Here is a 12,235-nt window from a genome sequence, read left to right on the forward strand (position 1 = left end):
AGGATTTTTTTAAAAAACGCTCATTTTTCTTATTCGCCAATTGTCTGAATTTTCATCACCTGACCACGGGAATGCTACAATGGTCGTAAGTGTGAAAAGGGGTCAAGTTACTTTCTTCAGTGCTGTTGTAACTATGAACGGTCACTAGATGACCCATTATAGGTTGAGGACTACCTATAGTGAGCACCCTGGATCTGTTTTCCTGTTGTAAGCCCCTTCCTACGGGGGACTGATATCAGTTGCATAACCTTATTTAAAATAATAAAATTGCAATTTTTTTCCTCTTCTGTTTCATCCAGGAAAGTTCCTGCTAATGTTGCAGTCCGTTAAAAGGGCTTTTGCTATTGGTGATAACAACCCCTGGTTACATGAATGTTTGATTAAATTTTCCAAGTGTGGTAAGTGCAAAATAAAACCGGCCCCTTGCCCTAAAATTCTGCTGAGTTTCCTAAAAATAAACTCAACAGGACATCTAAATCTAGGTCTTTATATTCCTAGTGTCGAATCACAGTAATTTGCCAGAAATCGTGAACAAGGTTCTTACGCAAGAAATGGAGAAGATTTTTATTAGCAAAGATTTGGAAAGTTTCAACGAAGAATTTCTCAAACGTAATTCTACCTCTATACGGCACCTGCTCTCAGGTATGTATCGACAGGTGTGTTTAAATACCGATGTGCTGACAAACCTACGTTTCACTGCAGGAACAAAGTTGTGTGCACAACACAATCTCACATGCGCAAATCGTAAGGCCAAGTTTTGCAAATTCATTTCCATTTTGTTGCACAGGCAGTCCTCGACTTGTGGCCACAATTCAGCCCAGCCTTTAGGTTGCTAAGTGAGACGTTGGTTAAGTGAATTCTGCCCCGTTATACGACGTCTCCTGCCATAGTTGTTAAGTGAATCATTGCAGTTTTAAAGTTAGTAACCCAGTTGTTAAGTGAATCTGACTTCGCGGGTCAGAAGGTCGCAAGAGGGGTACACGGTAAACGTCGTACATACTGTACATGCGAGTTGCCAAGCCTCTGAATTTGGATCACATGATCATAGGGAACGCTGAAACGGTCGTAAGTGTGAAAAACGGTCGCAAGTCATTTTTTTCAATACCATTGTAAACTTTGAACAAACCGTTGTAAGTCAAGGACTACCTGTATTGTAAAATTCAGGGTCGCGAGTCTAGATTGAGCGATAAAGAAGTTAGATTATCTTTTGATTTAATTTGCATGATTTCTGATGAATACACCGGTCTTCATTTTGTCTTCCAATTCTGAGAGAGAGAGAAAGAAAAATACGTTTTTGTGTTGTTGTGACCGCCTTTTAATTTAGTAATCTCAAGAGTTCGGTCAATAATGTGAGTGGTGCGGTGGCCTAGAGGCGGAGCTCTCGCCTCACAATCTGGAGGCCCTGAGTTCGATCCTAGGTAGAGGCAGATATTTCTCTTTCTGGGCACGATGAGAATTTATCTGCCGAACAAAACTCCGCGCTGGCAACAGGAAGGGCATCTGGCCAGTAAACACACTGCTAGCTCCATTCAGTTGCCCAGACTCCACCCCACAAAGGATTATAGGGTCATTAAATGAAGATGAAGAGTTCGTTCAATAATGCCATCAGAGGGAAAATCTTTTTCCACATAATAAAAATCTCTGATACTTGTATTTCAGAACGGCAATAATAGCATCTGGCAAATAAATATATTCCTCTAATGCAGGGGTGTCCAAACTTGGTCCCTTTAAGACTTGTGGACTTCAACTCCCAGAGTCCCTCAGCCAGCAAAGCCAGCAAAGTTGAAGTCCACAAGTCTTAAAGGGACCAAGTTTGGACACCCCTGCTCTAATGCCTAATAGATAAGATCGAACGAGTTCCTGTTTTTTTTTTTAATCTTAATATACTCCTCTGTGCGATTGTTTCAAATAAATTAATATAATGGGCTGCAGCAGCTAAAACCTGGTTTTTTTTCTTTATATAAAACAAACATCCTTTTCTTTTAATAAGCTGCTTTTTTTCCTCTTGGAGGTGCTAAAATGATGTATTTCCTGGACAATTCAAGGCAAGAGAAAGCAATCGCCATTGCTACTAGACTCGACGAAGCCATGAGAGACAGAAACGTGAAGGTAAAAATAAACTCCCTCCCCCCCTAGTTTGGGGATCTCAAATAGCACATCCTTTCAGTACATGTTTGATTATTGCTTGGAGGAATAGTCTCTCGGGTGGTAGGGACGAGCTTCTGTGTCTGGGATAATTTTATATGTCAAAAGTAAATCTCGAGCACCAGGGAAATTAGATGATCCAGGCAGATCAAATGGGTATAAAGATTTATGGCCAGCTTAAGCTGTCTGCAAGAATCTGGCCAACTAACAGTCAAGGGAAATGAACGGGAGATAAGAAAGGAATTCAAGGTGGGCTGGACTTAGATATCTTGCGGGCATGCAGGGACTTGTGACTTTTGACATGTATGACCCTCAGCCGCCTAGTCATGCCCTCTACAGGTAATCCTCGACTTATGACCATGCCTATTTTCATCATATTTGTCCCTCGGGGTTATCTTCTCACAAAGATGAAGAAAGAAAAACGATTGACAAATAATCTTTTATCTCCGTTTAGATGGTGTTTGTAATTTCCATTTTGGATCTTACAATTCCCTTCATAGTTACATAGTGCTCGACTTACAACCACAGTGGAGCCCAAAGGTTCTGTTGCTAAGTGAGACATTTGTTGAGTGAGGTTTTTTCCCCATTTTACGACCTTTCTTGCCACGGTTGTTAAGTTGTCAAGTTAGGAATGGTTATTAAGGGAATCCGGCTTCCCCAATGTCTTTCCTTGTCACAAGGTTACAAAAAGGGATCATATGACCCCCGGATACGGCAACCGTCATAAATGCGAGTCAGTTGCTGAGCTTCTGAATTTCTAATCACGTGAACACGGGGATGCTACAACAGTCGTAAATGTGAAAAACAGTCCCAAGTCACTTTCTTCAGTGCTGTCATAAACTCAAACGGTCACTAAAACGAACTCTCGTAAGTGGAGAGTATTAAATCTGATGAAAAATTCTGCTTTTGACGCTTCTGCTTGTGTGTTAATCTGCAGATTTTAACGACGGTTTTGGATTTCTTGCGTGACGGCACCTTTGGCGAATGCCACAGCCAGAGCGAGGCGTATCGGACCGCGTGCCACAAAATGTTCCCTATAGCGACGGCCTTCATGTCTCCCACCAGTGATGAGGACAGTTGTTTTGCCCCCATGAATCATATGTCCATCAATCATGAAGTGCTGACCAATGAGATTTGAAACAGAAGGCGGGACTAGCTCCTGACAGTCCAGGGATCATCCGGGATCTTCTGGCTGGATCTCATCGGAACCACTCAGCTGTCCAACCCGGGAAACTGGAGGCAAATCTACTGTGCTGGAACTCCTTTTTCCCCCTCAACAAGAGCTGCCAATATTAATATAAACAGCCTTTTTTTTTTTTTTTTGCATAATACTGGCTGTGTTTATACTTTGTACAGCTATAAATCTTTCTATTCTGAATCGTCGACCCATAAATTCCATTGAATATACCAATAAATGCGATCACTTCTATCAAAACGTGTTGGGTGGCTTGCAAGGAAGATGTCCCATCTGAGGAGAGGCCGCCATTTTGACTGTGTCACCATCCATGGAAAGTCTTGCATGTGAAAGTGAACAAACCAGGATAAATACATCCTCAACACATGTTTTTCTTCGGTTTTATGTTTCGGTGTGGTCCTTGGTGCTCCCTGAGCTGGGTTGTTTTCTTGCAGATGTTTCACTGCCTAATTAGATAACAAATACAGAGCAAAACCCTGCTTCCTTCTTGCATTGATGACGTTACCTAGTCGGGTCGTGAAACGTCTGTAAGAAAAACCACCAAGCTCAGAGAGCACCAAGGACCCCTCATTTCAACCATGAGCTACAAATATTATTTTCCATTTCTTTCAAAGCATGGATCGTGATGGGTACTGGCATAGTTTTTTGTCAGTTTCCTAGTATTGTGTGGAAATTCCGATTTATTGGAAAAGCGCTTTCGGATTTATAAAACGGCGAATGTGTTTTTTAAAGCTGTAAATTATTTTGGTTCATAATGATTCTTTTCAATGATCCATTAAACATTTAATACCATTAAGTTGCCATTATGACAATTAAGTTACCTTTTTTATTACTTAGGAATTTAAAAAAACATTTCACTTCCAAATCGGAAGGGAGAAAATTAACGGGGAATCCAGTCATCATAATAATGGTGAGCTACACTAAAAGGTTCAAGAAACGAATCAGAAACCAATAGTCGGGAAAAATATTGTTATGTTACATGCTGTAAAGCTGTTAATGTTAAATAAGGTTATTTCTTTTAAAAAGCACAACTTTATCTAATTATACATTACATTTCATCTTTTTCCCCCGTTTATTTTTTATAAGTTAATGTCCCTGCACTTCACGTATAACATATCAACGTTTTGTTTCAGTTTTAAATGTTTTTCCCCCCTGTTTAGGAGATAAATAACTATTCCTGAAAATGTAAAAGAAAATCCACTGTGGCTTGTATAAAAAAAACTCTCTTGTTTTGAAAACAAACAAACAATGGAACCAATTTGTTTTCATTTTTTTTTTTTGAGTAATGTAAATATTTAAATGACGGAGGTCCTATGCAAAATTTAAAAAGGGAAGTTTTACCAAGCTGTCAAGAAGACAATCTCCTTTGTCATTTAGTTAGGATCGATAGTTGAATGAAAACTTTACTGTAAAGAGTTCAACAATGTAATGCTGTAATAAATTATTTTGTACACTTGCTGCTGGCGTTGGGTGTTTCTGCCAACCCGAATATCATATTTTAAAGTCTCCAGTTGCATTGCACTGAAAGTACTCAGAATAACAATAACCAATTTAATCTGTTTTAATATACGGGTGGTCCTTGACTTACAACCGTAATCAGCTCCAACATTTCCGTTGCTAAGCGAGACAATTGCTAAGTGAATTTTGCCCCATTTTTACGACCTTTCTCACCGCACTTGTTAAATCACCACAGTTGTTCAATTAGCAACACGGTTGTTAAGCAAAGCCGGCTTCCTCATTGACTTCGCTTGTCAGAAGCTTACGAAAGGAGATCACTTAGCCCCAGGACACTGCAACCGTCATAAGTACATGCCAGTTGCCAAGCCTTTGCATGTTGATCACGTGACCATGGGGATGCCACAACGGTTGTAAGAGTGGGAAACAGTCATAAGTCACTTTTTCCGGCGCTGTTGTAACTTTGGACAGTCACTAAGTGAACTGTTGTAAGTCGAGGACTACTTACAATTACACATTGTATTGTTGCCCGGTGTCTGTATCTTGGTTAACGACAGGACTTTTAATTTTACAGAAACCCCCCATTTCATCCCATGTAGATACATTGAAGGTTTTCTTCTGGAATGGATTGTTGATTAGATGTTGTGTCAATCAAAACTTTTATCAGGTCATGGACAAGCATTAAGGAGGGTGGATTGTAAACAAAACTTGAAAACAAATTACATAATTAAAAAAAATTAAAAGAAGTATAAAATAAACAACCATAAATCTACAGGGAGCATCAAAAACATTAAATAAACAACCTCTCTTCCCCACAAAAGTTAATTTCAAAATGTTTTAATATTTATTTATCAAATCTGTACATGAAGGCAACTCTAGGCGACTTACAGACATTAAATAAAACAATCTAAAACATTACAACGATAGAAAAGGATCTAAAATTTAAATTTTAATTCATTCATATGAATTAAAATAAAATTCAGCAGAATGGAAAGGGAGGGAGCGCAGAGATAGGTAGGTAGGTAGATTAGATAGATAGGTAGATAATTAGACACATAGATGATAGGTAGGTAGGTAGCCAAGAAATTAAAAGACGCTCCTGGGGAGGAAAGCTATGGCAAATCTAGACTGTACTAAAAAGCAGAGACATCACCCTGCCAACAAAAGTGCGTATAGTCAAGGCTACAGTTTTCCCAGTTGCAATGTATGGCTGTGAAAGTTGGACCATCAGGAAGGCTGAGCGCCAAAGAATGGAGGCCTTTGAACTCTGGTGCTGGAGAAGACTCCTGTGAGTCCCTTGGACTGCAAGGCGATCCAACCGGTCAGTCCTAGAGGAGATCAACCCTGACTGCTCTTTAGAAGGCCAGATCCTGAAGGTGAAACTCAAATCCTTTGGCCACCTAATGAGAAGGAAGGACTCCCTGGAGAAGAGCCGAATGCTGGGAACGATAGAGGGCAAAAGAAGAAAGGGATGAGAGAGAAACGAGGCGGCTAGATGGAGTTACTGAAGCAGTCGGCGTGAGCTTAAATAGACTCCAGAGGATGGTAGAGGACAGGAAGGCCTGGAGGAACATTGTCCATGGGGTTGTGATGGGTTGGACACAACTTCGCAACTAACAAAAGGAAGGTAGGTAGGTAGGTAGATAGATAGATATAGATAGATGATAGATAGATAGATAGATAGATGATAGATAGATAGATAGATAGATAGATAGATAGATAGATAGATAGATAGATGGATGGATGGATGATAGATAGATGATAGATAGATAATAGATGATAGGTAGATAGATATAGATAGATAGATAGATAGATAGATAGATAGATAGATAGATAGATAGATAGATAGATAGATAGATAGATAATAGATGATAGGTAGATAGGTGAGCAGACAGATAGATATGGGTTTTTTTTATTTTTTCATGTTTTTTGTATAACTTTTAGGTTTTTTTAATTATTTCTTTGTATCTGTATTTCTTTGTATTATTTCTTTATTTCTGTCATCGCCTTGTATCCCACCTTCCTTATGCTGGCTCTATGACCATCATAAAGATTTGGCCGATAACTAATTCCTCCCCTCCTCTGGGACATTTAAAGATGGCCCACTTATAACAGGAGACCTTTTAGATGTCAGGTTGGAAGGATGGAAGGATGGAATCGTCAAAGGCTGAAATATAAGGAAGTCAATGGTGAAATCCAAATTTTTTTTTACTACCAGTTCTGTGGGCGTGGCTTGGTGGGCATGGTGTGGCTTGGTGGGCGTGGCAGGAGAAGGATACTGCAAAATCTCCATTCCCACCCCACTCTGGGTCCAGCCAGCAGTGGCATTTGCTGGCTCTCCGAACTGTTCAAAATTTCCACTACCGTTTCTCCAGAACCTGTCAGAACCTGCTGGATTTCACTCCTTGTTGAAGTGGTGTCATTGCACGTCTTCTTCTGGAGAATCTGTGTTCACCTGCTTTATTTCTCCACTAGAGGGAACATGACTTCTTCGGTGGAAAGTATCTCCAAACAACTAAAAAATATATGTTACCTGGTTTGGATAATGAAGCCTCTGCAAGAAAAGAAGGTCAGAGAGCCCTCAACTAAAAATATCATTTGTAATCCCATCAAGCATAATTAGATCCTCAAAATGGACTTCGCAACAGGGGGAGGAAAATGTGCAAAATAACCATTATTCTACCTCCCTCTTCAGTAAAGGTACATCTGGGATTGTTCTACTCACAACGGGGATAATATTGTTCTCTGTGGAAAAGTAGAACGGGACATAATTACATGAAGTTCTAGGTGAAAACGATGAAGCTCTACAAGAAAAAGTAGACCGGTACCTAGTAGATGAACTGTGTGAAAATTATGAACTTTGATGTGAAAAAAAATAGAAAGATACATAGAGCCCACCTTATTTAAGTGCTTGGAAAAGGAAGAGGGAAGAGAAGGAAAAGGAGAAAGGAAGAGGGATGGGAAGGAGAAAGGGAAAGGAAGAAGGAAGAGATGGGAAGAAGAGGGAAGGAAGAGGGAAGAGAAAGAAAGGGAAGAGAAGGAAAAGGAGAAAGGAAGGGGGATGGGAAGGAGAAAGGGAAAGGAAGAAGGAAGAGAAGGGAAGAAGAGGGAAGGAAGAGGGAAGAGAAAGAAAGGGAAGAGAAGGAAAAGGAGAAAGGAAGAGGGAGGGGAAGGGGAAAGGGAAAGGAAGAAGAAAGGAAGAAGAGGGAAGGAAGAGGAAGAGAAAGAAAGGAAGAGAAGGAAGAAGAAAGGAAGGGGATGGGAAGGAGAAAGGAAGGAAGAAGAAGAGAAGGAAGAAGAGGGAAGGAAGAGGGAAGAGAAAGAAAGGGAAGAGAAGGAAAAGGAGAAAGGAAGGGGGATGGGAAGGAGAAAGGGAAAGGAAGAAGGAAGAGAAGGGAAGAAGAGGGAAGGAAGAGGGAAGAGAAAGAAAGGGAAGAGAAGGAAGAAGAAAGGAAGGGGATGGGAAGGAGAAAGGGAAAGGAAGAAGGAAGAGAAGGGAAGAAGAGGGAAGGAAGAGGGAAGAGAAAGAAAGGGAAGAGAAGGAAAAGGAGAAAGGAAGAGGGATGGGAAGGAGAAAGGGAAAGGAAGCAGGAGGGAGGCTAAGGGAAGGAAAAGAGGAAAGGAGGGAAGAGAAGGAGAAAGTGAGGAGAGAAGGGAAAAAGAAAAGGGAGGGGAAAGGAAGAGGGAAGGGAAAGGAAACTGCAGAAGCCATCAATCAATCACTCTCTTTAATGCTCCCTGCACATTGTAAAAAGTGGAAGGAGAGACGACGCCTGTCCACCAAGCAGTTTAACCCTCCAAAGTCAAGAAGCACAACCCAAAAACTCCCTCGCTCTTCGTTGCACGTTGCGAGACTTCTTGCCTTTCTCCTCACCTTTTTCTTTCCTTACCCTCCAGAAAAAACTAGGGAGGATCCTTTCTGAAAGGCCCCCCTCCTTGCTCTCCCCCTTTCTTGTGGGGCCTGTGATATCTTGCACAGGACGTTCTACGGTTAAGTTACAATTTCTCCCTTCGGCCTCCCAAGGCCATTCCCGCAGACCACAACACCAAGATAAGGGGACAGCACATTTTTTTTTAATCTCTGCCAAGTTTTATCCCACTCAAGGACGGATGCGTCACCCCTTAGCCAGGCCGGGGGTGGGGGCGAGATTTGCACAATTTTGGCAGAGGGTTTTGTTTACCTGAGCTTTCCCCAGTTACCTGCTCAGGGCCAGGGAGCTGTTAAGTTTGTGCGAGGAGAAATAGATGGACAGGAAAAAATTCTTCTTACTCACGGGGTGGGGATGCCTCCCCTGGAGGTACAACAGTTGCAGGAACTGGGTATGTCTAGTTTAATGAAAAGAAGGACAAGGGGAGACATGATAGCAGCGTTCCAATATTTCAGGGGCTCCCACAAAGATTTTGGGGGTCAAGTTATTCTCCAAAGCACCTGAAGGCCGGAGAAGAAGCGACGGGTGGAAACTAATCAAGGAGAGAATCAACTTGGAATTAAGGAGAAATTTCCTAACATTGAGGACAATTAACCAGTGGAACTGCTTGCCACCAGAAGTTGTGAATGCTCCAACACTGGAGTTTTTCAAGAAGAGATTGGATAGCCATTTGTCTGAAGTGGTGTAGGGTTTCCTGCCTGGGCAGGGGGTTGGACTAGAAGACCACCAAAGTCCCTTCCAACTCTGTTGTTCTATTCTATTCTATTCTACTCTATTCTATTCTATTCTCCTTTTCTGGCCAGGAAGTCAATTACTTCCTTGTCATCATCGTGGCTGGCATTCCACATGGACAAAAAACCCAGACTGTCCTTTTCTTTGAAATCCAGGAGAAAGAATAATCTTTCTGGCCTGACTTGCGCTTGGCTGCAATTGCTTCTTTGAACGGAAACAACTTTTCTGGGTTGTTGGTTGTTGTTTTTTTGGAGACTCTGGTTTTTGGGAGACACCGATTACAGCTTTGCATGATCCCAGCGGAGCAATAACTAAAATCCTGACTTGAAAACAAGAAAGCCGACCAAGAACTTGCAAAGAAAGAAGAGAGGAAAAACTAGAAAATTAATTAGATTGGCAAGAAGTGACAACTTGACCTTCCTGCGATTATGCCATTAATTCTGGAGGTTCCAGTTCAATTGAGTTGCAGATGCCCCAGTTAGATGCCTCTTGTTGAGAAGTGTTGACCAACAGTTGAGGATCCAACCCAGGGATCAGCAACCTGCAGCTCTGGAGCCTCATGTGGCTCTTTTACCCCTCTGCTGTGGCTCCCTGTCGCTCAAAACATGCATCACAACCGCCAATGTGCGACACCCGCCAGCACGCAATTTATTGAGCTTTTCAACCCCCGCTAGGCCAACCATGGATAAATCCAAGAAAAGAAAAGTTTCAGAAGAAAACAGAACATTTAATGCAACTACATACGCGAGTTTTGTGGCCACTGAAGAAATAGTCAGGCACGGGAAGGGTTTTGTGGCTCCCGGCGTTTTCTTTTCTGTGGGAAACGGGTCCAAATGGCTCTTGGAGTGTTTAAGGTTGCAGACCCCTGATCTAACCAAACACACTCTTTGCCTTGTCTTTTTTTTTTTTTAAGCAATTGGATTAGATAAAGAGACACTTAAACAATACTTGGAGAGATTTCTCCCATCTTCTGTGGCTCCGAAGCTGACTTTTATTGGTTCTGACCAGAACAGGATTAAAGGGCATGGGGAACTCTGATCAAGAGCACCTAGGAGGGCTGCTAAACCCCTTGGATGATGTTTCTTCTGAATGCTGTCCTCAAAAGGTCCAATCCTGATGGGCTGAAGGACCCACTGGGCCTTCTATTGTAGTCCCACTTCATTAAACTTTTAAACTAGAATTCCTCCAGAGTGCTACAAGGGATCATATAGGAGGAATCCCAAATGTGCTTTTCTCCAAAAGTCAACTGGACTTTCTCTGGGTTTTTTTCCCCCCCCCTTGAAAAGGTTTCGCTTCTCATCCAAGAAGCTTCTTCAGTTCTGGAGAAGAAGTGAGGAACTGGGGAAGCTCCTTGGATGAGAAGCGAAACATTTTCAAAGAAAAAAGAAGAAGAAGAAGGAAGTCCAGTTGCCTTTTGGAAAAAGGACTTTTGGGACAACGATGACCTGGACCAGGGGTCACCAACCTTTCAGGCTTCAGGGACCATTAATTCATAATTTTAAATCCTGAGGACCATTAATATGAATTTTTTAAACAAGATACGGTTTCTAGTGCAATATAAAAAATGCAATATAAAAAATAATTTTTCTGCGGACCACCAACATTTTCTCGCGGATCACCAGTGGTCCATGGACCACTGGTTGATGACCACTGACCTGGACGATGGAGAACAGACATTATAGGAAAAGGTTTTTCAGGCACGCTTCTTCCTTCACCCAAAGTATTTAACCTGTTTATGGAGCTGACCCTCTTTCAAGGTTCATCCAACCCACATTGAGCCATCAGCCAATCCCAATGGACAACCCTGGACGCCGTTGTTCCTCCAGCGTTGTTGCTGGGTGCGCTTCTCGATGCATGGAGCTTCTCTTTGGGGGGCTGCATTCCCAGGAAGCGGATTTCAGGGTTCACACAAAAGGCTCCTCCTCTCCCTCGCCCCCCCTCCCCTTTCTCCAAGCCCTGAAGGTTGTGTGAAAACCTTGCAACTGCCCTGGTTGTGGAGATGCGCACTTAGCATGGGTGGTATCCTAGGAGAAAGGCTCGCTTAAGATGGAGGGGAGGTAGGGTGAAAGGACATTCCAGCCATCCTCCTTCCTCCTTTCTTTCTTTCTCCTCCTTTTTCCTCCTCCTCTTCCTCCTTTCTTTTTCCTCCTCCTTCTCCCCTCCTCCTTTCGTTTTTCCTCCTCCTCCTCCTCCTCTCTTTCTTCTTCTTTTTCCTCATCCTCCTCCCCTCCTTCTCCTCCTCTTCTTTTACCTTTCCCCCCCCTTCTTTCATTTTTCCTCCTCCTCCCTCCTCTTTTTCTTCTTCTTTTTTCTTCTCCTCCTCCCCTCCTCTTCTTCTTTTACCTTTTCCTCCCTCTCCTTTCTTTTTCCTCCTCCTCCTCCTCCTCCTCTTCTTTTCTTCTTCTTTTCCTTCTCCTCCTCCTCTCCTCCTCTTCTTTTACCTTTTCCTCCTTTCTTTTTCCTCTTCCTCCTTTCTTCTTTTCTTCTTTCCTCCTCCTTCTCCTCCTCCTCCTCCTCCTCTTCTATTACCTTTTCCTCCCCTCCTTTCTTTTTCCTCCTCCTCCTTTCTTCTTTTCTTCTTCCTCCTTCTCCTTCTCCTCGTCCTCCTCCTCCTTTCTTTTCCTCCTCCTTCTCCTCCTCCTCCTCGTCCTCCTCCTCTACTTTTACCTTTTCCTCCCCCTCTTTTCTTTTTTCCTCCTCCTTCTCCCTCCTCCTCCTCCTCCCTCCTCTCTCCTCCTCCTCTTCTTTTTCTTCTTCTTTTTCCTCCTCCTCCTCCTCC

At 42.4% G+C, this 12,235-nt stretch overlaps 1 protein-coding gene across 1 annotated transcript; it reads left to right on the forward strand.

Annotated features, from left to right (window-relative positions):
* Positions 1-278: 278 nt before the first annotated feature.
* Positions 279-4,786, forward strand: LOC131199116 (N-alpha-acetyltransferase 16, NatA auxiliary subunit-like). Its single transcript, XM_058184501.1, has 4 exons — positions 279-398; positions 499-642; positions 2,012-2,109; positions 3,083-4,786. Exons 1-4 carry the CDS (start codon positions 314-316, stop codon positions 3,281-3,283), a joined length of 528 nt encoding a protein of 175 aa, XP_058040484.1. The 5' UTR covers positions 279-313; the 3' UTR covers positions 3,284-4,786.
* The last annotated feature ends 7,449 nt before the right edge of the window (positions 4,787-12,235 follow it).

Source organism: Ahaetulla prasina, chromosome 5 (assembly GCF_028640845.1).
Source record: "Ahaetulla prasina isolate Xishuangbanna chromosome 5, ASM2864084v1, whole genome shotgun sequence".
Lineage (NCBI taxonomy): Eukaryota > Metazoa > Chordata > Lepidosauria > Squamata > Colubridae > Ahaetulla > Ahaetulla prasina.

Excerpts from the sequence above, each read along its gene's own strand:
- LOC131199116 (XM_058184501.1), top strand. The coding sequence starts at position 314 with ATGTTGCAGTCCGTTAAAAGGGCTTTTGCTATTGGTGATAACAACCCC. Across the intron at positions 399-498 it reads GATTAAATTTTCCAAGTGTG|TGTCGAATCACAGTAATTTG; the intron begins GTAAGTGCAAAA and ends TTATATTCCTAG. Across the intron at positions 2,110-3,082 it reads TGAGAGACAGAAACGTGAAG|ATTTTAACGACGGTTTTGGA; the intron begins GTAAAAATAAAC and ends GTTAATCTGCAG.